Here is a 27332-nt window from a genome sequence, read left to right on the forward strand (position 1 = left end):
GTCCTTTCGACTTCCTCTTCCACAGAGAACAGGAACACTGTTGAGATTTTCCTCCATCCTTAAACTGTGAGGCCCTTTGCACAGCCACAAGGTCACATTTTCTCTGATTTGTATGCTATATTTCACAGTATGTTGGTTAAGGAATATTTGCATATTTAGGATCACAACAGCTAAGATTGGGAGACAAAATAAAGATTCCGTTATCCAAAATACACTACTACATACGCACTAGTACTACGACTACCTGAGCCTGGTTGCTCCTTAGTCAGCGCTGCAGAGCCTAGATGACAAGCTAGCAGGTCTCCATCACAACCAAGTAGGGTGCAGATGTGTGAGACAAAATGTGGGGTTGGTACAATTAGAATGGGGGGTATGTTCTTCTGCCCCCCAAAATTATCTTAAATTGTATATATTTATAGCCTTAACTTGATCTGTTTTTATATGGTAAATACTATACTGCTCAAAAGAATTAAGGGAACACTTCAATCATACACTGGATCGGTACTCTGACACTGTTTGGTTCTGAGCACAAGTAAAACTTTTGAGGCTAGTGTTTTATTTTGCAAGAACTGTCAGACATTCTGTGAATGTAGTTTGAGAATAGAGAAAAACGTGGAAGGTTTCAAGAAATGTGTTTTAACAATTGTGGAAAACTAAGTGTTCCCTTAATTTTTTGGAGCAGTGTATATAATTAATATATATGTATGTGTGTGTGTATATATATATATATATATATATATAAATAATTTTCATATCCGGATATTTAAAAATCTGGATGGGCACGTGTCTTTCCAGCCTCGGTGGCACTGGGCACAATGTCACTGAATGTGGCAGTAAGAGATTTAGTTAGAGAAAGTTGTGTGACTCATATTCCTGTGGCTATATGATATATCACCCAGCTAGTTTGTGGTTTCCTGAAAGGGGAACTATTTTCATACCATCATTTAACAATTCATGTTTGACATTCTCATTTCTCTTAAAATACAATATCTTATGGTCATACTGTTGATTTAAGGGGGGGGGATTTCTTCTGTACAGAAAACTGAAACCCTCCAGTGAAATGAACGATGAAGGTCACAGTTAAATCAGTTGACCAGTGCAGTCATCAGTTTACACCACAAATAAGAGATAAGATAAGAATTTGGGATGATTACTTTTTTGAAGTCATGGCTGAGATAAGTAAGCTCATGTTATGGATCATTGATTTTTGCATTCAGGGGAATCAATATTGCAATCAAAAGGCCTTCTCTTGGGAACAATAGCCTACTGTATTAACCCAGGAATAGCCTTTGCTCTGTTCATTACTTCAGGCTGAGTAATATCAGATTTCATTGAAAATCCTGTTCTATTTGCCAAATATGTTTTTTTCCTCAAGCCTGGGCACCTACAATTGAGTTTAAGGTTTAAGTTCAAGGAATAAAAAATCATCTTTTGGACATCTTTGGCCTTAATTAAAAAAATGACACCATGTTCTTTGTGAATGAATAATGTATCATAAATAAATAAATGTTCTTAAAATACAGGGGCTCATAAGTATACATACTATGTTAAATGCTCATAGAGGCAGGCAGATTTTTATTTTTAAAGGTCAGTTATTTCATGGATATTATTTTTAAAGGTCAGTTATTTCATTTTAACTACAAAGGCCAAGAAAGTTCTCTTGGCCTTTGGAGTTAAAATAGCCCTATATCATATACACATCACATATACACATCACATACCCTTCACCATATCTCACGATTGGCATGGGGTAGGCCTACTTTCCATAAGATCATCTCTCAATGCAAATCAAATCTGTACTAGGCTAACTGAAATAAAACCATGTCAAAAGATGTTTTATTCCTATTTTTAGTCAACTTCAGCATGTGTATGCTAAGGGTAAACATCTGGTTTCAACTGTATAGCTTCGAAGTTCCCTTTCACTAAAAATACGGCCCCTATGTGCACTGATTTCAGTCCTCTCTAGCAGGAAAACACCAATCAAGTGTTGCCCTTTCAGTTAATTACATCAGCTATTAATAAGTGGACTAGTAATGTGCTGTCTTTATGGTAACACAAGTTAAACTGAAGATACTATATTTGTACTTGACATTTGAATGTATTTATATGTATCTCTTCCAAAAAGGGCTGAAATATATTGATACTGATTTCAATTAACAAACAAAAGTATACATTCTTTAAAGCGTTATTATTATCAGTAATTGGAAAATGTAGCTTTATTAAGTCACACAATGATATCAGCACTGAAGATAACAGTGTCAACAGTGGCAACCCATGCCAGGGAGGTGTCATTACGATATTCATTTAAAAATATGTATGCGCCTGTACCATGAGCGGGTCTGAGCACCCACGGGGACCCAGGTTCGAGTCTGACCTGTGGTCATGTCCCGATCCCACCCCATCTCTCTCACTCCCACTCGCTTCCTGTCTGTCTTCACTGTCCTGTCCAAATAAAGGCAAAAAGCCCAATATATATATATATATTATTGAGATGTCATTAAAATGTTGGCTCATTTTACCTGATCTGCACCTTGCTATTTGAATTCCATGATCCTGCTCACGCCCCTCTCGACTATGGCGGTGCCCTGATGAGTGTCTGTTGTGTTGACCATCCACTAACGCCAAGAGGTCACATTTAAGACTCTTTTCCTCAGTGATCCCTCATTGGTGGAATGAGTTCATTTGCAGTGTTCTTGTGATAGTTTTGGGACTTTCAAGAAATGTTTAAAGACTTATTTGTTCATGTTGCACTTCATTATCTTACATTAAATCAGAAACGTGTCATTGTTAAAACTTTAATACCTCTTTGGCTAAGGTAGACCGAGAACTGGACATTATTTGCAGCGGGTCAGGATAAGTGTGTAGGGACTGTCAAAGTAGCTGCTACAGTCTGTTCTTTTAGTCTAAAATCACTTTGTGGTTTGCGTTTCAACAATGTTTGGTCCCTGACTTATTGATGAAGGGGAATGTGTGGCTGTCTGTTGTGCTGCTTCTCCTAGTGTCTGAGAATAAAATGTGTGACAAAATGATTAAAAAAAAGCTCACGATTTTGATTAAAACAAGTGCAGAATTTCATAAAATGAGCACATGATTAAGTAAAACCAGCTCACGATTTACAAAACAAGCACATACAAAATCTCATTTAGACATGAGCTCTGGACAACCAGACTTCATAGCTTTCTCCTTGACTTCCTTTTACATCTATTCTCAATCACATTGACAGGTCATGGGTAGGATAATGATTTGCTGTTCCAGTTCCACTTTTGATGACAAAAGTTTTCAGAAAATGTCAATATAATGTGATACCATGCCTTCATAATATGATGACCAAGTTCAAGTCCTTTTGTTTATGTTTCAGTTCACTGTGGAAGCATTTAGGAATTAGTGAGAATTAGTGTGATGAAACAGTTACATTTCCTCTCAACCAGATCCTCATGTTAAAGGTTGTAATGTAACACGTGTTGGACGTTTACCTAAACTATTTATGATCACATTGAGGTAGCAAGTTTATGCATGGTGGTTTGGTTTTATATGATATGGTAACTACTATCAGGCCAAAATAAAGCCAAAGCGGGGACTTCCCCATTTCATTGAGCTGTAGGAGAGTCCACAAAAATAAAATGTTTTCTTAAACGTCACCTGCCATGGCCAGAAAGTCCACCTGGAGAGTGTTTCTTGCCACAACCCTCTGGGTTTGAGTAATAGCACAGTTGTTTACAGAACAATAGAAGTTCCTTCTTTTACTGCTGGGATTTTCACACTCACATGTATAAAGCCTGCTTCTCCCTCCTCATGACAGAACAGTTGGACAAGCTGCATGAGCTTTTACAAGCATATCAAGGTAGGACAAGATACAAACAGTCTGTTTCTCTTAACAAAGTTTGGCTTTTTTATCTAACATTCTACTCTGTTGGTATTGTCTACCCAGATGAAGTTCATATCTGTTATCATCCTTTTCCTGACTTACTATAAGAGTTGTGAACCCACTGCAACATATCTGCCACCAAATGGTGACTATACTTTACTTAAGTTTTCCCTTTTCCAGTAATTTGCTATATTTGCTTCATGTATATTGGGATTTTTAAAACATTTACATAGCAGTAATGGAATGATCAAAGAATGATTATATCTTTTGTGGGTTTTTGATGCTGACTTACATTTAAATTAATAGAGTGACCAAAGAATGATTATATCATTTGTGACTTTGATTCCCAATAACTTCAGTTTTTGAACATTTAAATTGTAATAATGGACCATAGAATGTATATACAGTATATTTTGTGAATTTGATTCTCACGTCATCCAACTGCTGAAGCCTAAATATATTCTACCATACGCTGTTCGCAGTGCTTCTTCTGCCAGTCACAGAAAATATGTCTGTGAATATCAACCTGATCTGTGGAGATCACAATGATGGTGATATCAGCTGGAAACTTAATGGGAATCCACTGAAAGAACATGGGAACCAAATCCAGATTACCGTGAAGTATTTCAAAGGAGGAAATTACAGCTGCCACAATAAGGCTGGGGACATCCTCAACCACACGCTAGTGCTTCAGGAGGGAATAGGATACCGAAAGAGTATTCTGGTGGAAAATAACAGTTCAGGTAATGAGAGATGTAGAGGGAAGGGGGGTGGGGGGCAGCTGGGTCATCTTTTTTTAAAATAAATAAATGGACATAATTTATTGACATTAGTTGTTTTATATTTGTTTACATTTCCTTTCTAGAATATATTTCATGTACAGCAAAAAACTTTGATGGGAAGTTTCAGTGCTCTTGGACCTTTGATAAAGAACGACAATATGCCGAATTATTTCACTTCGCTATTGCTCGGTAAGGTTCAACCCATTCAAACATTATGTAAAACAGACTATCTCTATCGAATGCTGTAGTATTGTTGTTAGGTTATATGTAGTTTAATCAAATTACGTCAGTTTGTGAGTTACATTCTACACACAAAACTAGTGTTAAAATCGACTTTTAGAGAGTTAACTGAACACTGTTGATGTTACTCTGCAGTGTTTCGGGAGACTCTGGAAATATTACATGCTCTTTGGGTGCGAATGGCAACACCCTGAGCTGTGAGGATGGAAAACACTGTCCATTTACTGAGGAGCCATGCAAGATCGACCTCTTCTTCTACTTCAGAAGCGAGTTCCGCTGTGAACAATACCAGCGCCACTTCTTCATCTCTGACATAGGTACGTCAAGTGTCCAAACCCTACTGCTCTACTCTATGTGTGTGTGTGTGTGTGTGTGTGTGTGTGATTTAAATATCATTATCTTATTATTATTTTTGTTTAGAAGTAGGCCAGTAGATTTAAGGTGATTCCTCTTATTCCAACAGTGAAGCCAGATAAAATGATTATCAAAAAAGTGGGAGATCATACATTTGAGTGGGATTGCCCAGAAACATGGAGCAACCCAAACTCTTACTTTCAACTCCTCTACCAAGTGAAGGCGATTGACCCGAAAGATCCTTGTGAGAAAGACGGTCACAAAAACAAGGTGAGAGATATTACTAGATTGTCCAAAAATAAAATCTCCTTTCATATTAGTCAAGCAAATTCATCAGCCAAAAATAATGTAAAATATGACACAATCAACTTATTTTTCAGTTATGAGCTGGATTTGCTCCAAAACTGTGGAGTCCACTGTTTTCCCAGATTTGGTAGTGAATGAAACAGCTATTTATTGTGTTCATGGCAAACAACCCTAATAAACTTTTGTTTTGTTTTTTGTTCATAATATAGATCACCACATCTAATGACAAGAAATTTACAGTGAAGAAGAGAATGCAGGATAAGAATTACAGACTCTGTGTCCGAGCCAAAGAAGAGGCATCTAACTCCAACTGGAGTGACTGGAGCTCCTATCGTGAGTCACATCCGCAATAACACAGCAATACAAATCCTTCTGTGTCATGGACACACAACACTGCTCTCGGTCTATACCAATGCACATCGATAATATTGTGCATCTCTATGCTGAGTGGAGATTGCATTTAGATTTAGTCATTTATGCTACATCTCTATCAACCATTGTATTTTTTGTGCCACAGTCCACAAGCAGACTCCTGACAACTGATCTCCTCTGTGACTAAAATCTAGAAATAATATTTGTGAGTATATCAACATACTACTATCAACTATAAGCTTTACCATAATGTCATGACACTGGACTGACTTAGGCTAACTGTATCGTAGACCATTTACATTCTAATTATGCTTTCCTTTCCCAGGAGGGAGAAGATGAAGATGATCACACTACTTTCTCTCCCAACACTGCAAGTCTTTTTGTTTTGCATATATTAATTTGTATTAACTTATTTATTTATTTGTATATCTAAATATTGCTGTGTTATTTATCAATAAAGTGTTGCTATAGCAATCATTTCATCTCCAGTTTCAGTAGTTTCAGATTCAGGATGAATTATTCTTAACTGAAATACAGAACCAAATTGTGTAATAAACCATGTCACACTGGTATATACTATAAAAAGTTTGACTTGTTTATTTACATTGAGGATATGTAATGCTTACACATTCTTACATATTTCAAACATAACCATAATCATGTGACAAACATAAACATGTGATGATCCCAGATTAATCTGAGGTACGACCCTTTTGCAGCAGGGACATCTGCTTTTTTACACAGGTCTCATGTTGTATACAGGGAAGCAGGGACATTGTATTTTTACACAGGTCTCATGTTGTATATATTAGCTGTAAGAGAGTCAAGAATGCCACGTGTTTCTGAATGTGGCAAGTCACACTTAGGATGAAGTTGACACTTAAGTGTATGCAGCAATGCACATTGTACATACAAAGTGTGTTTTAAATAGTGTTTAGATATGATGTTGCTCTTCTCTTTTTCTTTTGCTCTTTTCTGAGTTCTTGAATGTTAAGAATGTTCACAGATATAGGAAACCTAACTGGAGTGAGCTGAAATTTCCACTACCACTTACAAAATAAACAATGCTTTCAAGTGAACACAGCTCAATTTGTGAAAGGCCAAACCTCAATATCTGAGTACCTCAGCTTTTAGTATCAACAAATGTAGATAAAAAATAAAGAATGTACCGCAGGGGATATATAAATCACTATCACACATGCAATAGCAAACCTTTTGTGACCCAAGAAGCCCAGACAGTTTGACACTGCTTCAGGTTTGTTAGAAATACAATTATCCAAATGAATCAGTTATCCAATTATCCAAATGAATCAGTTATCCAATTATCCAAAAAGAGGTGTAAGTATGGACATGCAGTATCTATTACCCACAATCCCACAGTCAATCTGCTTTTTCAGAAGTTTTTTTGGGATATTACCACAAAGATATTGTGATTGGTATTGCATATCAAGTCTATCAAAGACATGATCTATGCAAATGTCATAGGGAAATGTCACCACTGTATGTCTCAAAGGTATCTGAATAGAAACTGCTTAAGGACTTATGAGGCAAAATAGAACCCCAACATCTTGTTTAGTAATATAATGCATCCTCATATAGCTTATGCATAGCAGAGCCATGGGCCTTGATGCGACCCTAACGGCATAATGTAAACCAAACAGCAAAACTCATAATACCTTTAAATCTCATGTGCTTTAGGAGTCACCTAATCACAATGATCAGATGGGCTTGAGCAGGGAAGCTGCCATTGTGGAAACCCCAAAAGGCATTTCGCTAATATTTAAAGAGAAAAATGGGGATGAATCGCAGCACTTAATGAGTTACTTGTTCTCTCACTTTCAGGTGGGGGAAAAAAACAGGATGTGTGCCAGACATCAATTAAATATTAGCTCAGTATCAAATGAAGAAAGACTAAGAGGTCCTTTCTCCAACAAATGAATATACCATCTTCAAACATCATTTTGCTAATTTTAAGGAAATTTTGTTTCTGAAGATCCTAAACAGTTAATTACCAAAGTTTTTAAAACTTCACATTTTTGCTTTTAGCATAAATGTTTTGAATGGTCATCCCTGGCATGACTTACCATGCCCAAGGTGAGTTGGCCTTGGAATGATTCACTGCTGTGAATTTTCAGAAACTCTCCACCAATGCAACTGGACCAGTGAGCTTCAGCCCAAATAAATTCAGCAAGGACTGCTTGCATACAAGTCCCTAATGCTGTTAACACTGTTGCAAAATCTAGGCATCAATTACAATACAAACACAATGTGCCATTGGGTGCCCTGCCCTTTGTCCTGTACTATGGGCCCATTCACACCGTCTTAGTACAGAAACACCCCACATACAGCCTTGCCCTATCAGAGGCAGTACCATTTAAACTGACCAAGGGCTTTGATGAAATGTATATAGTCATAGCCAACACACGCAAAAATGAACGGCTGGCCTTACCAACTAGCATTACCAACAGTCATGGAAAGGTACAGGACCACGTAGAATAAGTGGAAGAAAATAAGTATCTTTTGCCCACTGTGTTTTGAAAATGCAACGAAAAGTACATGGGTACACTTTAATCCCATTGAGAAAAGGTGACATGAAAATTGCCTAAAGTATAATCTCCATGGAGGAAAGATAGTTCAGCAGATCCTTCAGCTAGACCATATTTTGGCTGTACCAATGCTGTGCATGCTATTCAGCCATCACTAGCTTCAATTCCAGCACAATTCCACACCATACATACTCCCTGCCTCCACTATAATACTGCAACCTGTGACAACCACACACAGGATGATAAAGAGCACACACACGCCAAGTGTGCACAACACAAAATGTCCATAAAGATGGAGGAAAATGAAGAAACGTATACAGAGAGATGAGAACGGAGCAACGTCATGCTTTTTGGGGTAGCAGTGTTATGCTAAGATGTAGCAGGCTGGGTGCTGAACAGTGCAGTGTTTTATAAGACTTATAAAGCTTACCTAAGCCACATAAAAGACCATGACGGAACAGAAGGAACAGAAGGGAAGAAACTAAAATGAGAGAAAAATGGGCTGTATAACCAGGAGCTATTTGGTGAGGGCTTCAGTGTCTTTCCAGGAGGCGGTCTTCACTGTTTCTTTGAAAGATACCTGTAGAGAAAAAGACACATACTGATCATCAAAAGTTTGTCAGAAGCCAATTCAAAACCAGGAGTAAGTGTAGGAATGCTTGTTCTGTATGTAACGTTACTGTATTAAACCAGGAGTAAGTGTAGGAATGCTTGTTCTGTATGTAACGTTACTGTATTAAACCAGGAGTAGGTATAGGAATGCTTGTTCTGTATGTAACGTTACTGTATTAAACCAGGAGTAGGTGTAGGAATGCTTGTTCTGTATGTAACGTTACTGTATTAAACCAGGAGTAGGTGTAGGAATGCTTGTTCTGTATGTAACGTTACTGTATTAAACCAGGAGTAGGTGTAGGAATGCTTGTTCTGTATGTAACGTTACTGTATTAAACCAGGAGTAGGTGTAGGAATGCTTGTTCTGTATGTAACGTTACTGTATTAAACCAGGAGTAAGTGTAGGAATGCTTGTTCTGTATGTAACGTTACTGTATTAAACCAGGAGTAAGTGTAGGAATGCTTGTTCTGTATGTAACGTTACTGTATTAAACCAGGAGTAGGTGTAGGAGTGCTTGTTCTGTATGTACTGTATTATGAAGTGTTTTAGCGAGAAGGAACTGCTCACCTCTCCCAGTGTTTGTGATTGAGACCTGAGAAGTCTTCTAGCTTAGCAATCTCCCTCAGGTAATGTGACAATTTGTAGAGCTCCTTGTCTTTCTCGCGGTTTAAATGTGCCTTCATGAATGGACGAATCTAAGAATAAGCAAAAAGGGGAATCGAGACGTGACCTGAAGATTGAATGTGATAACACTACAGCAATAATCTAAATATTGGGTACCATTAAAAGCAGTTTATTAATATATTAATGTAATTTGAAATAAATCAATTCTATTTTTCTATTTGTGGAACTTATACCTTCAGTCCATTTTGTGGGTTCATGAGGAAGTTCCTGCCGATGTCATCAAACATGATAGTGTTCTTCTTACTGTAAAAGTCACTGTACTTCCCCCATATCACACCTAGAGGCTTTACCTAGGGAACAAACAATCAATAACACACTGATTTGACAGAGACAGAGACAGAATAACTAGACGGATTTGGTGGGCCGGACAGAGGGACAGGTTTACAGACCTCAACCACGCCCCTCTTGGGAGTGTGTACAGTGATCATGGCTGCGCTGTCGAGCATGAAGGTGATCTTATAGTTGGGGTTGTCGATCACACCTAGCTCCTAGGTTGCCAAAATAAGAAGAGAGAAATTAAACAAGTACATCCTGAAAGACTGACCCCCACTGGACGAATATTGAACCTAACTAAGAAGAAAGTTCATAAAAGACAGCCAATAAGAACATTTTTTTGTTTGTGTTCATATTATATTGGCAAGACAATTCCTTGTCCATGAAGTCCACTGACCATTGTGTGTAATTTCTAGCTGCCGAATTTCCAATAGAAGTCATTTACAGCTGCTACTGTAAGCTAACTCATTTACAGACTACTGATAGGAAACCAGCCAGCATGCTTTCACAACATGTACATCCTGGAAACATCTTTACTACATAGCACAGCCTTGTGGTCATAATCTGCAATGGATACCTTTTCAGAACACTCCGATACAGTTTCATTGGGAGGAAAATTCACAATTCAGATTAACTTACTTTCATCTTTGCATCAATCCATTTCATGCTTGTGGCCGCTAAACAGAAGATAAAACAAAACCCCCAGCAAATATTAGTCTGAATCAAAATCTCAGAAGTGTAACAGAACTTCGCACACATTTCTGGTAAAACTGGATAAGAAATGAAGGGTTCAGATGCAAAAGCCTCTAAATGCCACCTATGTCAAAAATGAGATAAAGATGGTGAGGGGATGCTCTTCACACATAGTATACGCTAATCAAATAATTTAACTTCTAAACCCACTAAATACCACTCTCTTCCTAGTCTGAAATATCGATTTATAGGCAAAAACCTATTGGAGCCTGAATTTAAATGCTCATTTAAAAGAAAAGTGGTCAGACGGATTTAGAGGGTTTTGCATCTGAACTCTTCAAATGTACTTACACCAGATAACGATGTCATAGTCTTCGTATGCAGAGGTGAGGAAGTCATGGAGAAAAGGCCTCATGAGTTCTTGCCCAGTCTCTGCACAGGACTTGTGATCTACATGAGGCAGAACACGCATCTATACTTACTGCCACGAAGCCGAGCACTTCTTATTCGTTCCCATATCTAATGTCCTTACATAAAACAGATTCTCATAAGCTATTTTCATAACTAAAACATCAGAAGGCTATTCATCATCCAGTGACGTGAGTTATCTCTTTGGTAACTTGAGCCACATCAAAGGACTTACCAAACAAGGTGTAATCCACATCAAGTACCAGCAGACGCTTGCCTTCCCTCGGAGGGTTCAGCTCCTCCACTTTATAATCTTTTACCCTTCGAGCAATTTTGGCCAAGTTTTCCTCTCTACATTGAAGAGGAGTTGAAATGATATTATTTCAGGAGTCTCCCAAACATATACTAATATTTCAGTAAGATTTGTCTTTACTCAAATATTCATATTATATATATATTTTCCCCCAATTCCCCACAAATATCATATTGACCACCACCTTGGACATTACAATAAAAAATCAAGGCAAATTTTGATTTCACATAAACCACTCTGCAAAGTTATGCTCAAATGTTTTAACAGTCTGTTATGATACCAACATGTTCTCTACTTCAATGACCTCCTCCTCAATATATTAAATGTTATGTTCAAATGTTTTAACAGTCTGCTATGATACCAACCTGTTCTCTACTTCAATGACCTCCTCCTCAATATCAAAATCGTTTACAACATCATCATTTTCTGGTGGAGGAGCCATGATGTCTTCCTTCATGATACAAAAATAGACACTTTAGATTGTTTACTGGCAAACACCGTACATAAGACCAGTAACTCAGACAAACAAGTATACAGACAGACAAATATAACCCTCACATGCTGATGATAATGTGTATTTGTTGAGCATCACAAAGAATTTTTTCTTGTTCTAACTGAAAATGTAGAGAAAAATGTTTCCAAACAACCTACCAGATTCTCCTCTCGACTGCCCATCATCATGATCTTTGTGTTAGGCTTCAGCTTCAGTGCTCCCAGCTTAACATCATCTTCAGCTGGTTTTCCTACAGTGCAGAACACATCATATAAAATATAACTATTCAAATTCAACAGGTTCCTTCCTCATAAGTTTCACATACATGAAGAATGAAACAAACAAACACGTATTTATTGTTTTCTTGCAATGTACCCTAACTATAACTAATACCTTAGTCTAAAACTATTTCTGTTTCTATGCTTCTGTGTTAATATTTGAGGATACTGTGCAACGTTTGCCTCAGTGTGTCTGTATGTTTCCTTTTAAAACATTCTTTGTTTTGTGTGCACTTTGTATGTTGTTGATTGATGTAGCTTATTATTGATAGATTATTGAAGTAAAAAAACTATTTGTGCCATTTTGAAAGTATTCTCACCTTGCAGCATTGCTTCATACATTTAAATACATTTATTAATTTAGCAGCTTAGTTAGGAATTACTACTGCATCTGTCAATACTATTACTAGAGGATAAGAGTGCAGACATTATAAGCACTAGTCAAAGTGTGGTAGGAGAGGAAAGTGGTAGAAGATGGAGGGGGAAGTGCCTGGTAAGTGCGCATCAGGTGTGTCAGGTTGTCAGAAGCGCTAGGAGAGAGGAGATATCCTTGGAAGAGTTGGGTCTTCAAGAGTTTTTCTAAGACAGAGAGGGAAGCCTCTGCCCTGGTGGTACTTGGCAGGTCAAATCACCATCGGGGGACCACAACTAAAAAGTCTGGATTGCCATGGATGTAGGGGCGGCAGTGCCAGACGTTCCTTGGAAGAGTGCAGCGGCCGAGGGGTAACATAAGACCTTATGAGAGCACTTAAGTAAGTGGCCCAGCAATCACTTTGTATGCAAGCATCAGTGACTTGAATTTGATAAGGGCGGCTAAGGGAAGCCAGTGGAGCTCAATGAACAGCAGGGTAACGTGCCCTCTTTGGTTGATTGTAACGGTTTTACTGCACAAGCTGGGAGACCAGTAAAGAGGGCGTTGCAGTAGTCAAGGCATGAGATGACCATGGTCTGTACTAGGAGCTGAGTGGCGTGTTGGGATAGGTACGGTCTGACTGTCCTTATATTGAATAGTGTGAAGCGGCATGACCGGGCGACAGAGGCAACATGGTCAAAGAAGGTTAGCTGTTCATCAATCATGACACCTAAGTTGCTTGCCACCTTGGTACGTGCAAGAGAAAGGGTGTCAGTTTTGATGTTGATGTTGTGATGTATGGTTTGTTTGGAAGGGAAGACCAGTAGTTCAGTCTTACAGAGGTTTAGTTGAAGGTGATGTTCTTTCATCCAAGTGAATATGTCAGAGAAACAATCTGAGATCTGCGCAGCAGACCGTGGCATCATCAGGTGGGAAAGAGATATAGTTGGGTATCATCTGTGTAGCAGTGATATGCTAAGCCTTGTGGGAGTTGGCATACACAGCACAGCTTCAAGCATGTCTAAACCTTGCACAATGCTGTTTTCAAACACATATGTTTCAAACATCTTACTTTTAACAAATGATGTCATTAGTCTTACCTTTAAGCTTTAACCCCAGAAGTTTTTGTCGTTCTGGTAGGACACCTGTCAAACTCTTGATGGACTGCTTGAGATCCAATACTGTGTCCTCTTCAGACAAGGTGTTGATGGAATACTCCTGTCCACCCCATTTAATGATTACGGACACAGACATGTTGAAGTAACCTCAGGATGTCTGTGGATATATAGTAGCACAGAGTGCATGTTACCAAGGATAGGTCATGGATAGAGGATATATGTATCGCAATATACCGGCTATTCGGTGTGAATATATCATTATATATACCATATGCAAGGTTTTATTGTAACCATCAGCAATTGTACGTTTTAAGTGCTTGCTTATGCTCTTCAATAGTGCCGTGATAGCAGCAACAATAAGACGAACCATTCCAGCTAGCTCACGAGCTATAAATAACGTTGACTGTACAACTTCACTGTCTTACCTACGTTATACCGTTATTGCATTTTTTTTATCTCAAGCTGTATCGAGCGGATGTCAATGAATATTGTCAACAATTAAACACTAGCACCATATGCATGATTCAGAGCAACTGGGGTTGTCATGATGCTTCATTTATGCTAGCTGTATTGCTAGCCAACTTATGACTAACGTTAGCTACAGTGGGTTACACGCTTGACTCTGGCAAGCCATCCTGCAAAATAAAACAGGCAGGAATTACTGTTACATGGTGTCCTCCATGTTTAGCACATCTAACGCAAATGTCTGGTATGTAATTCATTGTGAATATGAATCATAATATGCATTACTTACAGAGAATGACACTCATTCGTTGATTAGTCAGCAGTTCTTCCTGTCTCCCAGTGATGCCTTGGTTTGTTTGTTACCATGCGCCTCCGCTTGCGACTTCCTGTGGCTGGGGATGAAAAGCCTGGAACACCTTTACCTTTTCATTTTAAATCTAGCTTATCGTTCTTCTAGTTTCTCTGATTCTGGATATCAAATGTATAACGTTATATTTTTATATACTTCGGTCATCGGTCAAGATCATGTGAACACGTGCTGTGACTGCATAACGTTACATGTGGATAACTGACAAGCGCTCTTGTTCACGCTTTTTACCTGGTTAATTTTGTATTGTTATTTAATACAGATAGATTTTCAGTCACTAGTTGTGCTTACGTTTATTATTAAATAATATTATTTATTATAATATTATTAAAATTATTGAAAAATAGACTAATTTCTGATTGGCTACATTCTTTCCGGATACTGTTTGACGTCATCTTCCTTGAATTTACCGCGGAATTCGATTCAGGCGGATTTTGTAGCTCCAGGTTAGTGAGGCGCCAACACAGTAGTATTTCTTCAGTTGTTGACAAGTTATTCAAAGCAAAGTATATTTTTGTCTTGGAGGAAGACGCATAAACGTCTTATGTTTTTGCATAACATTTTATTTTACTTTTAAGTGGTAACGTTCTGTAACGTTTGTCAAATATTTGCCATGGCTACACCTCCCAAGAGAATGTGCTCCAGTCCAGCTTTTAACAACAGTTTTGAGAAAAGGACCAAAAAAATATCGATCGAAGGAAACATCGGTGAGTTTTCTGTTTGAACTCCAAATTGTCTTGCAGTTGTCTGATTTAATGCAATGTTAACATTAACTTAACGTTACCTAAGCTAGCTTCTACCCGTAACTTATGTCTCAAGTCAAATGACACTTACCGATACATTAACTGGTTCTAATTTGATGCAACATAAACTCTGCATGGTTTTGACATTACATGATCATGGCAACAATATGATGGGACAAATATTTGGAGTCCCCAGATTTAGATAGTTGAGGTTAACGTAGGTTACTTAAGTCCACGCGCCTAACGTAACGTTACCTACAGACAAATCCGAAATGGTGCTAACGTTAGCTACCTAACCTTCGTCTACTTACTACATTTGTCTCCTGTCCCGTTTAGCTACTCTTGTTTTTGGATGTTGAGAGAGTAATAAAATCAAGTAAAAATCACTAGTGTGATCGACAGCTGTTGTGTAATGAGTTTAACTTTACTGACGTTAGAGAAGAATCAGCAAAGTCCAGATTGGCGCCAAAAGATCTTTGGACACAACACCAGAGAATGTCTAATAGGACATTAAACAGAGAGACATATGGAGCAATTTACAACATACAATGAGCTTAGATGAATGTGATCTTTAAGGCTTAAAAAACACGTTTAACAACTTGTTGACTTCAATGTTATTGTAACAATAGTAGCGAAGACAAAAGCGCGAGGTCGTAAGTGTTTAGTTGGAACACAGTGTACTGTCCCTGCGCAAAGGTCCATGGTTTTATTGACAATGAATCATAGCATGCTACTCCATAAACGGATACAACAAACAAATAAGTACATTTGTAATATTTAAGCTGTCTATCAATAATCTGCATATGTTTTTTTAGTTAGTCTCATTTGAGTGTCAGTGTTTACATCTTTAAAGGGCATTTTGTCGTCTCATTCTGAAGGAGGAATCTCCACTTCAGTTTCGTTTAGATACAGCAGCCTTCCCACCTACCTATATTTTGATGGTTTTAACAGAGGAGTATGTTCATATAATTCATAGCCTGATTTATGTAACATTTTATCCCCTCAAAATAAAGCAAAAGTGTGTTTCTTCCCCCTGACAACTTATTGTATTTTTCAAATCATGGAATGATAGAAAGGTATCCAAAATTACTTCTGTGAAAACATTTGTACCTGGTATGTCAACAAAAATGCATAAATGTACATAAAGTTTGAATTGAACTGAAATCAAATGTTCACGTATACATAGACAAACAGTTAACTGATGCAAGCATCATGATGTATATTGTGAATGCTAATTACATATAACATGAAATCAACTGAAGTAATATTTTCCCATTTGCCCACAGCGGCTGGTAAGTCCACGTTTGTGCGGCTGCTGGAGAGGGCTTCAGATGAATGGGAGGTCATTCCAGAGCCTATTGCTAAATGGTGCAACGTGCAGACAACAGAGAACGAGTACGAGGTAATGACCCTGGATATGTGAGAACAGGGAATCCCTTTACAGATATAGACCCTTTCAAGAGTTCCATTATCAGCATCATAGTTGGCCCCACAAGACTTCCTTTTTAACATTCCATATGTTATCTTAATGCAGAGGAAGTAGATTGGGGCCCAAATAGAATGTTCAAGCATTGTTTTTGTTTACCTTGTTGAAAGGGTCTATAGTAACCAGTCTAACTCCCATTCTCTCTTATTCTTTACCGCATTCAGGAGCTCAGCACTTCACAGAAAAGTGGTGGCAATCTGCTGCAGATGCTCTATGACAAACCCAGCCGTTGGTCGTACACCTTCCAGACCTACGCTTGTCTCAGCCGAGTGCGCTCTCAGCTCCAGCCTCCCTCAGCCAAGCTGCGACAAGCCGACCACCCTGTCCAGTTCTACGAGCGCTCCGTCTACAGTGATCGGTGTGTAGCCTTGACTTTTGGTACAGTGGGACACAGTGTTCTAAGTGTTTTTTGTCATTAAATAGACTTAGAAATACAGAGATGTCGAGGTGACTTGGAGTGGTCAAGTTGCAGTGTGAGTTTTTCCATATCAATTCAACACAAAAAATATTGAATTCGACACGATGGTCTCTGTGATTTCCACTCACAGTGAGAATGGTAATTTTGGTTTCAACTTTGACCCTTCTGGAAGGACATGGGATGCAAACCCAATTTTTCTATTTGTGGCAATTATATGCCATCCTGTTTACAGCTTAAGTGTTACATCTACCTTGTCTATTTTTTCGTCCCTGTAGACTAGAGCATGTCCAAAAAAAGTAGCTTCAGGGGCTTTAATGGTCACTTAGGTCAGGTGCTACAGGACTGAACATTAACATGATACAGATGAGATATTGAGGTAGAGTATTAGGACATGCGTGACCCCCATGACCTTGAGTACCTAATAGTGGTGGACTGCCAAACGGGTTAAAAATGCTCGTCAAAATGTGCCTAGATTAATGATGCTGATGTAATTCCTTAGCTACATTGAACAGTTTGAGTATTATTGCAGTCTGTGTAAAACAGACATGCCTTAATGCTGTTGTTTGGACCAGTGTTGTAGTCAAGTCACTATGCCTCGAGTTCGAGTCCCCAGTGTTCAAGTCCGAGTCAAGTCCAAGTCATTAAAAAAAAATTCCGAGTCGAGTCCACTACTCACCCGAGTCAAGTCCGAGTCGAGTCACTATTGATCCACGTCGAGTCCGAGTCGAGTCCCTATTGATCAAGTCGAGTCCAAGTCCAGCACTAAAGTTTTTTCCCATTGCAGATGAAATCCTTAAAAGCAAAACGGACAATCTTCTGTCTCCAAGCAGGGGTGCCATCACTTGTGTGAAAGTAGTATTGCCAAATTTCTTGCCAAACCCAATGTGTTGTATTTATTATATCGGAGAGAATACCATAGCCATACCATAGCCTATAGGCCTACTCATAATAAATGAGCAATCCACATCCCAATCATACAGGACATTAAGTCACATTATGCTGTTACTGACTGCTGACAATTGTATAGGCGGTGTTGTAGAAGTTCATACTTCACAAGAGCTAGATGGACGTTGGAGTAAGCCTATTTTGTAAGAGGTAGTGTGGATCATAAAAGGGGCATAACATTTTTTTCTTGGGTTCCGGTTTCCGACCGACCCTGTCAATTTATGTGCAACCCAAATTTATTTTATGAGCTTGGGGAAGAAATATCACTAAATCGTCTAGGCTACATTAAATAAATCTACAAATAAAAGGCGAACTATAATTACATTATTTACCCCTTGCGTTATGTATAGGGATGAGCGTATTCTCTCTTACAAAGTAGCCTATGCACAGCTGTTCACGAAGATGATTGTTTTCGTCACTTACCAAGGCACTCGCAATTTTGTCCAAACACCGCAACTTTTTTGCAAATTTGACCAATCATCGTAGTTTCACCGTGAAATTTCACCTACCACAACAGTCCCTCGCGCAGAATATTGAGCCAGATGGCACACTTACTTCTGCACCTTCTGCATATGACGCCAAAGAATGCCCTAACGTGTTCGTTCCTCTGCCGTTTTGATGACAATAAATAGAAGGCTAACGTTAATAATCTGCTTACTTGCATGTCTCAACCTGGTGTTGCTAACCTACCTAGGCTATGAAAGTAAGTAAACCTACTTGGTTTACTGACATTTGAGTAGGCTATGCAACCCATTGGCAAACGTTTACCTGGATACAGGGTTCCTACGCAGTATAGAAAACCTGGAAAAGTATGGAATTTGATTTTAGTAATTTCCAGGTCTGGATAAGTATGGAAAAAAGAAACAAGTAGGCTGACACCAGACATAATTTCACTGAATTTCTTACTTCCAGTAACTATATGCATGTGACAATAAACTTCCTTGTATCCTTGTATGTAGGCTATGCAGTATCCACAGAGAACTAAAAATGTGAGTGCACCTTCCAACACAGCACTTTCCCAATGAAAAGTATCCAACAATGGGCAAGTGTTTTCTGAGGGCTAACAAGTTAATAATAAACATTATTATACACCATTGACAATGTCTAGAATATGGTCAGAAAAAAATTAGACGTACACCACCAATGTAATGACATTAAACAGAAGTGTAGTCAAATAGTTTAAATCAATATGAAATTACTAGATACTTACTTGCTATTAGTAATTATGCAGGCCACAGACTATGAATTATTAAAAAGATATGAACTTAATATGAATTACAAAATATATGAATGTATTGAAACATATGACATGATGCCATCTCTTTAGGTGACTGTCTTTTTTTGGACAGTTCTACGAAAGGTTATACTGCTTTGTGAATTACCTCAGTCAAAGCATTTTCACAAATAAAGTAGGCCTACTTTGATTTTCTGTAATCCCTACTGTTTACCTTTTGATTATCCTTTTTTAATAAGCATCAAGATGATCAGTGTGATTTTGGTCTTACTAACCTTAATTGCCCTACATTTACATTAAAAAAAAAAAAAAAAATCGCAACTATTTTTGCAATTTTCACTTCCTCCTACAATTTCTCCACAAGAAACCGGTAAAAAACACCGCAACTTCCATCCAGGCATTTTAGGTCGCAACAGTCTCAAAAAACCTCAAAAAATTAAAAAGAATCCCTACTGACCCATGGCCTCAACTGACAACCAACAGGAACCAAACCCCTTTTTTTTTTATGCCAGGGCATTTTAAAAAAAAATTATGGCTGTTAAATAGCCTACACAATTTTAGCGCAGTTTGGGAGGGACCGAAAAAGAGCAGGGTCCGTCTTGGTAGCTTCTTTCTGACTCCCGTGACGTGAACACTGGCTACCTGCAACTGCATAATGTTATCACTTCACTGACACTATGGAGACATACTTCACGTCAACAATAGAGATGAAAACTAGCTTTCGGTTAATGGAGATGCAGATCATCTGCCTAATTAATTTCTTTGTGCAACAGGCCACATTCTACGTTCATTTCAGCGAGATGAGTGAAATAAATGTTTTTTTAAGCTGCCATCGCCATAGGCTACTGTTTGCTACGATATTCACCTGTTAGAAATAGAACAAGTTGCTATTTCCTTTTTTTTCGTGCAGTGGATTAGCTATCAAATCGCTCGTTTGAACAGTAACAGTAATCCACTTCATTCGTGGTTTTAAATATAGTTTTTTCTGGCCTACCCACGAGAGGTTCAGTTTGTCAGTTTCACTTGCACAGACACGTAGGCCTAAATTGACACTCTACATGGACACTCTACTAGGCAATTTAATGTTATGCTTCTATATTTTATGACACCAAAATTAAGAAGTAGGCCTATGCTATATCTTGATCGGGAAAACTTTTAGTTTATTTTTCTTTTAATTAGCCTGCTGCAAATTAACAGACAGAAGCACGGCAGGGCACGCCCCAAATGAAAATGAATGACTGGAACCTCGCTTCTCGCGTCAGTCAGGAAAAACACTGTTCACCAAGTCACGATGATCAGCTATCCAGTGTGTGATGTTTAGCCTAGTCTAATCTTAGGTAATGTTATGTCATGTATGAGAACTAATATTGCCTGGCAATACTACATTGAAATAGCGGCGGCCATGTCTCCAGGCATTTTGGTGTTAAAGTTAACGTTAGTTTGCTTTGCATGTGAACATGATGTGACTTGCGGTGTATGACACGAAGCAGTAGCCTAACTTGAACTCAAATTAAGTATTACAAATAATTTAGATATTAAAATCATATAGCAAATTATAGCCTAATGATATACTACAATTATAGCCTTATGATATATTACAAAAAAAAGTCGAGTCCTCGACGAGTCATCGCGAGTGCGAATGCACGAGTTCGAGTCTCAGACTCGAGTACTACAACACTGATTTGGACTGGCAAAGTAAACATTATGGTGTCATTGTTGTATGTCTAGAGTCATTGAACAACATCAGTGCAGCATACACTGCCATTGTGAGTGTTTCCTTGGTGTCTCATTTATTTGCCTTTACTCAATTATTATTGCCTAAGGATTTAAGGGTTGTATCAGCGATTTCAGGCCCAAAAAAGACCCAAACATAAATGATCATTCATCTTTCCTAACTATCCGCTATCTGCCTGCCCCATAAGCAGGCCGTCAAAAAAACCTGTCTCTGTAGGCAGCCTAGGTTCTGAGATCTGTACACAAAAACAATTGCTACCAACAAGAGTTGGCAACCCCTCAAAGGCAAAATAAAGTGTTTCAACCAATAACCGACGAGATGCTTTTAGGAAAGTTTTAATTGCACGGGAGGGGGAAGGAGTAGCGAGCTAGCTCTGTTTTGTTTGAACATCAACAGAAGTGACGTATCTCCGCTATCGCTGATACAACCTTTAACCGCTGGCTTTATTTTGTTGTTATTACAGGTATGTGTTTGCTTCCAATCTATTTGAGTCTGGGGACTTAAACGAGACTGAATATGCCATCTATCAAGACTGGCACAGTTGGCTGCTTTCACAGTTTGAGGCTGAAATTGAGTTGGATGCCATGATTTACCTGCGGGCAGACCCAGAGGTTAGTAAACAACCCAAAATTAAATGTTTGTGTTGATGAAACCTTTTTTAAATTCCAGCATTCAAGATGCTATTTGTAAGTTGTCTATGACTGCATGCTCTTTAGAAACAATGACATGACACCGAAATTCCCTCTCTCTCTGTTATTGTACTTTATAATATCCTGTACCCAGGCCATGTAGAACGTGTTACTAATGAATGACCCATTTATATTGTAGAAATGTATGCAGCGATTACACACACGAGGGCGTGAGGAGGAACAGGGAATTCCGCTGGAGTATTTGGAGAAACTTCATTACAAGCATGAGGGCTGGCTCCACCACCGAACTACACAGTATGTGGTCAAGTGTAATGCTGAACTGTGACTAGTAATGAAAGAACAAGTAGTTTTTTGGCACCAAATTATTTGATTAGTTGACTGTGTGGTGGGTATATAAATCAATAATGATGCAAATATGACCACATGGCATCAAAATGAATCTAAAGATAAAGCTGTCTAGGAACATTTCTTGAAAACTGTTAAGATGTCTTAATATGCTTTAAGAGGATGTGAAGCAGATGGTGAATATTTTACTGTTATTTTCGTTTTTTGTCTTTGGTTGTATTCACAAAGTTGTGCCTCACTCTCTCCTCAGAATGGATTTTGAATACCTCAAGGACATCCCAATTTTGGTGTTGGATGTAAATGAAGACTTCAAAAATGACCGAATTAAACAGGAGGCAGTTATAGATAAGGTATGTATGAGAGTCTTCTTACATGTTGGTAACCTTGCTTAGTCCAACATCAGAATGATGTTTGTTTATGTGTGTATTAATTCATTTATTACAAAGAGTTTAAAATCATGCTGGATCTGTAGCCAAGTGTGATTGCTAAAAAATGAAGCAATACCACTGCACTGTTTCCCAATAGGACATTGGTCAACAAAGCGAAATGCATATAACAAAACATTACATGGGTCCGAAGCCTTGTATTACAGGACAGCTGTCCCTTTTTACATGTGACTTGCTAATTCCTATACAGTGTTTCCCACAGAATTGGATTCAATTTGTGGCGGTAGCTGACTTTGACAAAGGGGGAAAACACTTTTCCATTTACATCGGGATTTTGCAAACATTCAGTGTCGGAGTCAATAAAATGAGCCCTTCAACGAAATTGACAAGCAGCAAGTAGGCTAAGCATTCTAAATTCGACATCCAAACAGTATTCTAACGTTAGCTTTGAGATACTGCTTGATTTCATAACTTAACTTAGTTTAGTCTCTTCAATGTAGCCTACTATGTTGTGAAAAGACCTTAGCAGAGTTCACTTCAATGCAGCAGTTTTGAACAAATTTGGCGCAGCATGGTCACGCGATGCTAAGCCGGATTTAATAGCAATTTAGCCAGACGCCTTCTATGCAATGCTTCTATGTGGCAACAACAATCCTTCAACAATCGTGAATATTTTGTTAAATGCACATGCAGAGGAGGGGCAGCGGGCTACGAGAGAGAGCGGGGCGGGGCAAGGAAGGGCTGCGTGCGTAAAAAGCACAGCTCAATGGCAATGCAAGGATTTTACCTTATATTTAAATTAAATTAAATTAAACATAGAATATTCATCTGTGGCGGCCGATTTTTATTTTGTGGCGCCCCGCCACAGATTAGTCAATGTATGGGAAACACTGCCTATATATTAATACATGAAGATAAAGCAATTTGTTTTATGTTGCTGCCATGGACAAGTTAGTAAAGAACACCGTATTTGTTGCATCATTAACCACATTGTTAGGCACACATTTGGGTATTTTACAGCAATGTGGACCTGGAGGCAACTGAATATACATTTTCCTCCAATGCTACTGACATTATTTCTTAACTTGACCATTTTTAAGGTGATGGTGGGCATGTTTAAAAAGCAGGCTGTTTCATTGTATGATTATGGTATAAATATGGTCATTAGTTGCTATGGTATGATATGGGTTTTAGTAGCTAACCAGCTGTTTCTGTCTTTCTGCAGGTCAAAGAGTTTTTGTCTACGGTATGAAAATGTCTGGAACATTTAAGAGACATAATTCTGAACTGACTGGTACTTGCTGCCAGCTGTACATAATCTGCACCCCCATAAATGCTATTTACAACAAATATGAAAAAGCCAGTTAACATTATGTCCATTCACACAAGTAATTGCTGAGTGAACCTCGGCATCAGATGTCATAACTAGGTCATGTGGGAAAGGGAAAGACTTTTTTAAAAGAAGAATTTTAAATATTGTTTATAGGGTTACTAATCAATAGAAATGCATGTCCAATACATTTAACTGTGTGCTTTTTATATTGTAATTGACAAATATGTGAGAATAGGTCAGCAGGATTGTGTGGTTCTGCCTCCAATGTTTGTAGAGTTATTTATATAAACATTGTTGAACGTTTCAGGTCTTTGAACTCTGAGAGCCAGTCAATTTTAGTGTCCATAATTGTGTGAAATTGGGTGTCACCAAGGGGGGGGGCAGTATACTGCATTTCTGGCATTATGTGGTTGGGCCTCTGATTCTACTTATTCAACCTTATGATGTCCAGCTAGTGGGTCACTTGTTGACTTATCTTTTCATGTCCAGGAAAATGAACTGCTACATATCATACATTCCAGCACATCAGGTTCAGTGGATGATTTAGAATCTAATTTAATGCCTTAGTTTCCACTGGAGTTGGAAGCTGAGTGCTGTAGCGGCTATTGAGATTTTGATATGGATTTGTGTGTAAATATTTGTGTCAGTTCAATAAATTAAAGTGTGAATCTACCATATAGTTAAAGTCTTCTTTTTCAGCAGAGCACTGGGCTACCTTCTGCCACTTGCTGCCCATCACCATGCAGCCACATGCTGAACACAGTTTTCACAGCTGTTATTTAATTTCCACCACACTAGTATTAGTCAAAGTGGAATCGATCTTAACATTTTAGGTCACTGTCCTTGTTCAAAAGTAAACATGTCACAGTATTGTGAGTGACCCTCTTACACAGTGATAATTAGTGATACACATTTATTTTTAACAATAACAACAAATGACCATTTTCCATTAGAAGAGTAAGACCAGGTGGACCAGGAAGCAGGTCGATCTAGTCCAGTGCTTTGTTGTAGGACCACTGCAAGAAGGGGTTATGCAAGGAAGTCTTCCTTCATTGAGGTGAAGTGTTCATGGATGAAGGGTCAAATGTTCCCCTAACTTGTCTGGAATTGATCAACAGCTATATATGGCAATATTTTTAAAGCCATTGTGAAAGGAGTTTACTGGAGAGAGGTATTCACATACTATTTTACAATAAGATTATTTACTAATGGCTGGAGTGGGCTCCAAAGCATTTTAAATACGTTTAGAAATGTTCCTTAGGTTCATACTACATTATAGCATCTGACAAGTCTAAGTATTTATCTATATTACTACACAACTCTCAGAGCTTGTATGGAGTCACAAATGACCACATAAAGATGGTCCGTTCATGCACATGGGAGAAAAAATGTTCCCTTTGAAAACGTCATCGTGTAGGTCATCTCGTGGGAAAAACTAGGGGAAGAGTTTGTTAACAGTTGCCCAGTTGTGGCCTTGTCACGTAGTCCACGTGGACTGATCATGTCCAACAATTTTAATGTGAATTTAGGAACTTGCTGTTTTTGTCACTTGGAAGTGGCATATCCTTTCACAGCATCTTACACCAGTGTTTCCCAAACTTTTTTTCTGAGGACCCACTTTTTAAAAACGACAGACCATCGCGACTAGGGTTGCCACTTGTGTCTGACAAAAATCCTGGACATTTTGACCATCCAATCGACCTTTTTGTTTGTAAGCAACGGCGCCTTTCGCACATCTAACCCAAGATAAAAAACGTCATTCTAAGCGACAATTGTATAGCTAAAATGAGTGAGAATGACAATTTCTAGTTATTTGTTTAGTTAATTGCTTTATTATTTTGTTATATTTTCAACAGTTTTTAGTTGTGGACACCTGCAGTATTGAGAAAAAAGGGGGAATACATAATTAGGTTCTGCTTTTTTGCTTATGTAGAATAAACTTTCCTTTCTCTGTCTCTCCTTGTCCCACACACTCTCCGTCTCCACCTTACCATTTCTAATGAACCTCCACGGTGCGTGCCCCCACCACCACCACCCATGTTAGGCTACGTCATTTTTGTAGAGCCAATAAGGCTGTGCATACGTTTATGGACGTAGGCACGCTTCAATTTAACTGAAATACACATTTTGCGCATCATGTACAAAAATCCGTGACATTCAGTGTCCAGGATTTTTATTTTCCTGGACAGACCATGAAAATCCTGGACAGGTGGCAACCCTAAACGCGTCCCAATTCACTCCAGATCTAACATGCAACCACCAAATAGCCTACTGCCCAAATTGTTGATGTTTTAGGCCCTGGCTTCTCAAACTTTTCTATGTTGCCCCTTCAAACCATTCTACAATGGATAAGTAAAGATCAGAAAAGATCAGTTTTAATGCGCATCCGAGAGTTTGGGGATATCCTCGCATGCTACAAGTACTCTCAGCATAATAAGTTGTTCCTGAATTTCTAAAGAGAGATGTTAGTCTACATTGTGTTGCAGACATTTGGATTCATAACACCGTGGACGTCAATTCTGATATAAACATAGCCTATGCAAATAACTCGTCGTTTATTGTAGCCTAATTGTGGAGGTTTCTCTATTTGGTTTCTCTATATTCCGCATTTTTTAAATTGTGATTGTTTGTGCTAAGGCTGTATTGGTGTTGTGATAGGCTATGTTGTAAGACTGTGAAATTAATACATATCAGAACAAGAGGCTTTTGCGCAATAGGTGAAGAATACAGGAAGATCAACGATAATGCGCCTTTAGGCTACTGTAGTGGAGTTCGTGAGACCGAAAACGTCAGGAAAACAGCGTTTAAAATGTCCATTTAATAGGTAGGCCTACCCTAGTCTGATGCACTGTTGTGCATTTTAAATCAGAACTAAGGAAGAATGTGAGGAGGCTGCTAAAGAGTGCATCTACAATCGAAACTATCAATAGCTAATGTCCGGTCTATGGATGTTTGTTTCGTTGTTGATAGCGCGGTCTTTCAAATGACACATTTTAGTTTTTATTCTGCCAAGCTGAAGAGCTGGTATCTGGTATTGTTTGTGCAACTATACTACATGCAAAAATGCACAGATTGAGTTATGACAAAAAACATGGCACCACTGTGGTATAACGAACTAGATCCTAAAAGAAAGGTGCTTCCCTGGCTGAATGGTAGCTATAAGCTATTAGCCTACACAACATAAATTGTGACTGCTGGCGACCCAAATAAAATCGGAACCAATGTCTTACACCATATTTTTAAGCAAATACAGTTATATTTATATTTATATTATAAATATTTACAATAATGAGCATATGTTTTAACCTTTGCTGTGGCGTCCATGTTTTTCACACATCCCACGGCAAAGCACATAAACACTCACAGTGGGAAAAGCAACATAATCAAGGCGGCGGTCCCTAATATTTAGTGTTTTTCCAAGTGTGGGCCGTCAAGTTCAAATGCCATTAAATAAATGATAAGGAAATACTTTATCTTAGTCTCATCTCAGAGTTGTGGATAAATGTTTGGGTGAGCTGCAGAAGATTTTTAGAAA

The 27332-nt window shown here is 38.4% G+C and overlaps 3 protein-coding genes across 4 annotated transcripts; 2 read left to right on the top strand and 1 right to left on the bottom strand.

The window, feature by feature from the left end:
- Positions 1–3802: 3802 nt before the first annotated feature.
- Positions 3803–6400, top strand: il12bb (interleukin 12B, b). Its single transcript, XM_048237537.1, has 9 exons — positions 3803–3841; positions 3929–4010; positions 4348–4608; positions 4731–4836; positions 5023–5204; positions 5351–5511; positions 5757–5880; positions 6065–6124; positions 6245–6400. The coding sequence occupies exons 1-8, from the start codon at positions 3818–3820 to the stop codon at positions 6088–6090; spliced, it is 966 nt and encodes a 321-aa protein (XP_048093494.1). The 5' UTR covers positions 3803–3817; the 3' UTR covers positions 6091–6124; positions 6245–6400.
- A 91-nt stretch (positions 6401–6491) lies between these two features.
- ublcp1 (ubiquitin-like domain containing CTD phosphatase 1) lies at positions 6492–14707 on the bottom strand. Its single transcript, XM_048237346.1, has 11 exons — positions 14445–14707; positions 13673–13847; positions 12101–12192; positions 11815–11900; positions 11372–11487; positions 11080–11178; positions 10675–10712; positions 10152–10250; positions 9936–10052; positions 9646–9773; positions 6492–9045 (listed from the first exon to the last, which is right to left on the bottom strand). The coding sequence occupies exons 2-11, from the start codon at positions 13824–13826 to the stop codon at positions 9024–9026; spliced, it is 951 nt and encodes a 316-aa protein (XP_048093303.1). The 5' UTR covers positions 13827–13847; positions 14445–14707; the 3' UTR covers positions 6492–9023.
- Positions 14708–14851: 144 nt separating this feature from the next.
- On the top strand, positions 14852–24474 carry zgc:110540 (deoxynucleoside kinase). 2 transcript variants are annotated; one of them, XM_048237347.1, is made up of 8 exons: positions 14852–15229; positions 16552–16667; positions 16916–17109; positions 19074–19103; positions 21547–21694; positions 21912–22027; positions 22329–22428; positions 23690–24474. In XM_048237347.1, the coding sequence occupies exons 1-8, from the start codon at positions 15136–15138 to the stop codon at positions 23714–23716; spliced, it is 825 nt and encodes a 274-aa protein (XP_048093304.1). In that variant the 5' UTR covers positions 14852–15135; the 3' UTR covers positions 23717–24474. The 2 variants fall into 2 exon arrangements, with proteins under 2 accessions (XP_048093304.1, XP_048093305.1); XM_048237348.1 differs by lacking the exon at positions 19074–19103 and having other exon boundaries at positions 14868–15229.
- Positions 24475–27332: the final 2858 nt, after the last annotated feature.

The sequence above is a fragment of the Alosa alosa genome, chromosome 2 (assembly GCF_017589495.1).
Source record: "Alosa alosa isolate M-15738 ecotype Scorff River chromosome 2, AALO_Geno_1.1, whole genome shotgun sequence".
NCBI classification, from domain to species: Eukaryota; Metazoa; Chordata; class Actinopteri; order Clupeiformes; family Clupeidae; genus Alosa; species Alosa alosa.

Bases quoted from the DNA above. Each gene is read 5' to 3' on its own strand.
- zgc:110540 (XM_048237347.1), top strand. From the start codon at position 15,136: ATGGCTACACCTCCCAAGAGAATGTGCTCCAGTCCAGCTTTTAACAAC. The intron at 16,668-16,915 runs GTAATGACCCTG...TACCGCATTCAG, and splicing joins CAACAGAGAACGAGTACGAG to GAGCTCAGCACTTCACAGAA. The intron at 22,429-23,689 runs GTATGTATGAGA...GTCTTTCTGCAG, and splicing joins AGGAGGCAGTTATAGATAAG to GTCAAAGAGTTTTTGTCTAC.
- ublcp1 (XM_048237346.1), bottom strand. From the start codon at position 13,826: ATGTCTGTGTCCGTAATCATTAAATGGGGTGGACAGGAGTATTCCATC. The intron at 11,901-12,100 runs GTAGGTTGTTTG...TGTATCATGAAG, and splicing joins GCAGTCGAGAGGAGAATCTG to GAAGACATCATGGCTCCTCC. The intron at 11,179-11,371 runs GTAAGTCCTTTG...TGCCTCATGTAG, and splicing joins TGTGGATTACACCTTGTTTG to ATCACAAGTCCTGTGCAGAG.
- il12bb (XM_048237537.1), top strand. From the start codon at position 3,818: ATGAGCTTTTACAAGCATATCAAG. The intron at 4,609-4,730 runs GTAATGAGAGAT...TTTCCTTTCTAG, and splicing joins GGTGGAAAATAACAGTTCAG to AATATATTTCATGTACAGCA. The intron at 5,512-5,756 runs GTGAGAGATATT...TTCATAATATAG, and splicing joins AAGACGGTCACAAAAACAAG to ATCACCACATCTAATGACAA.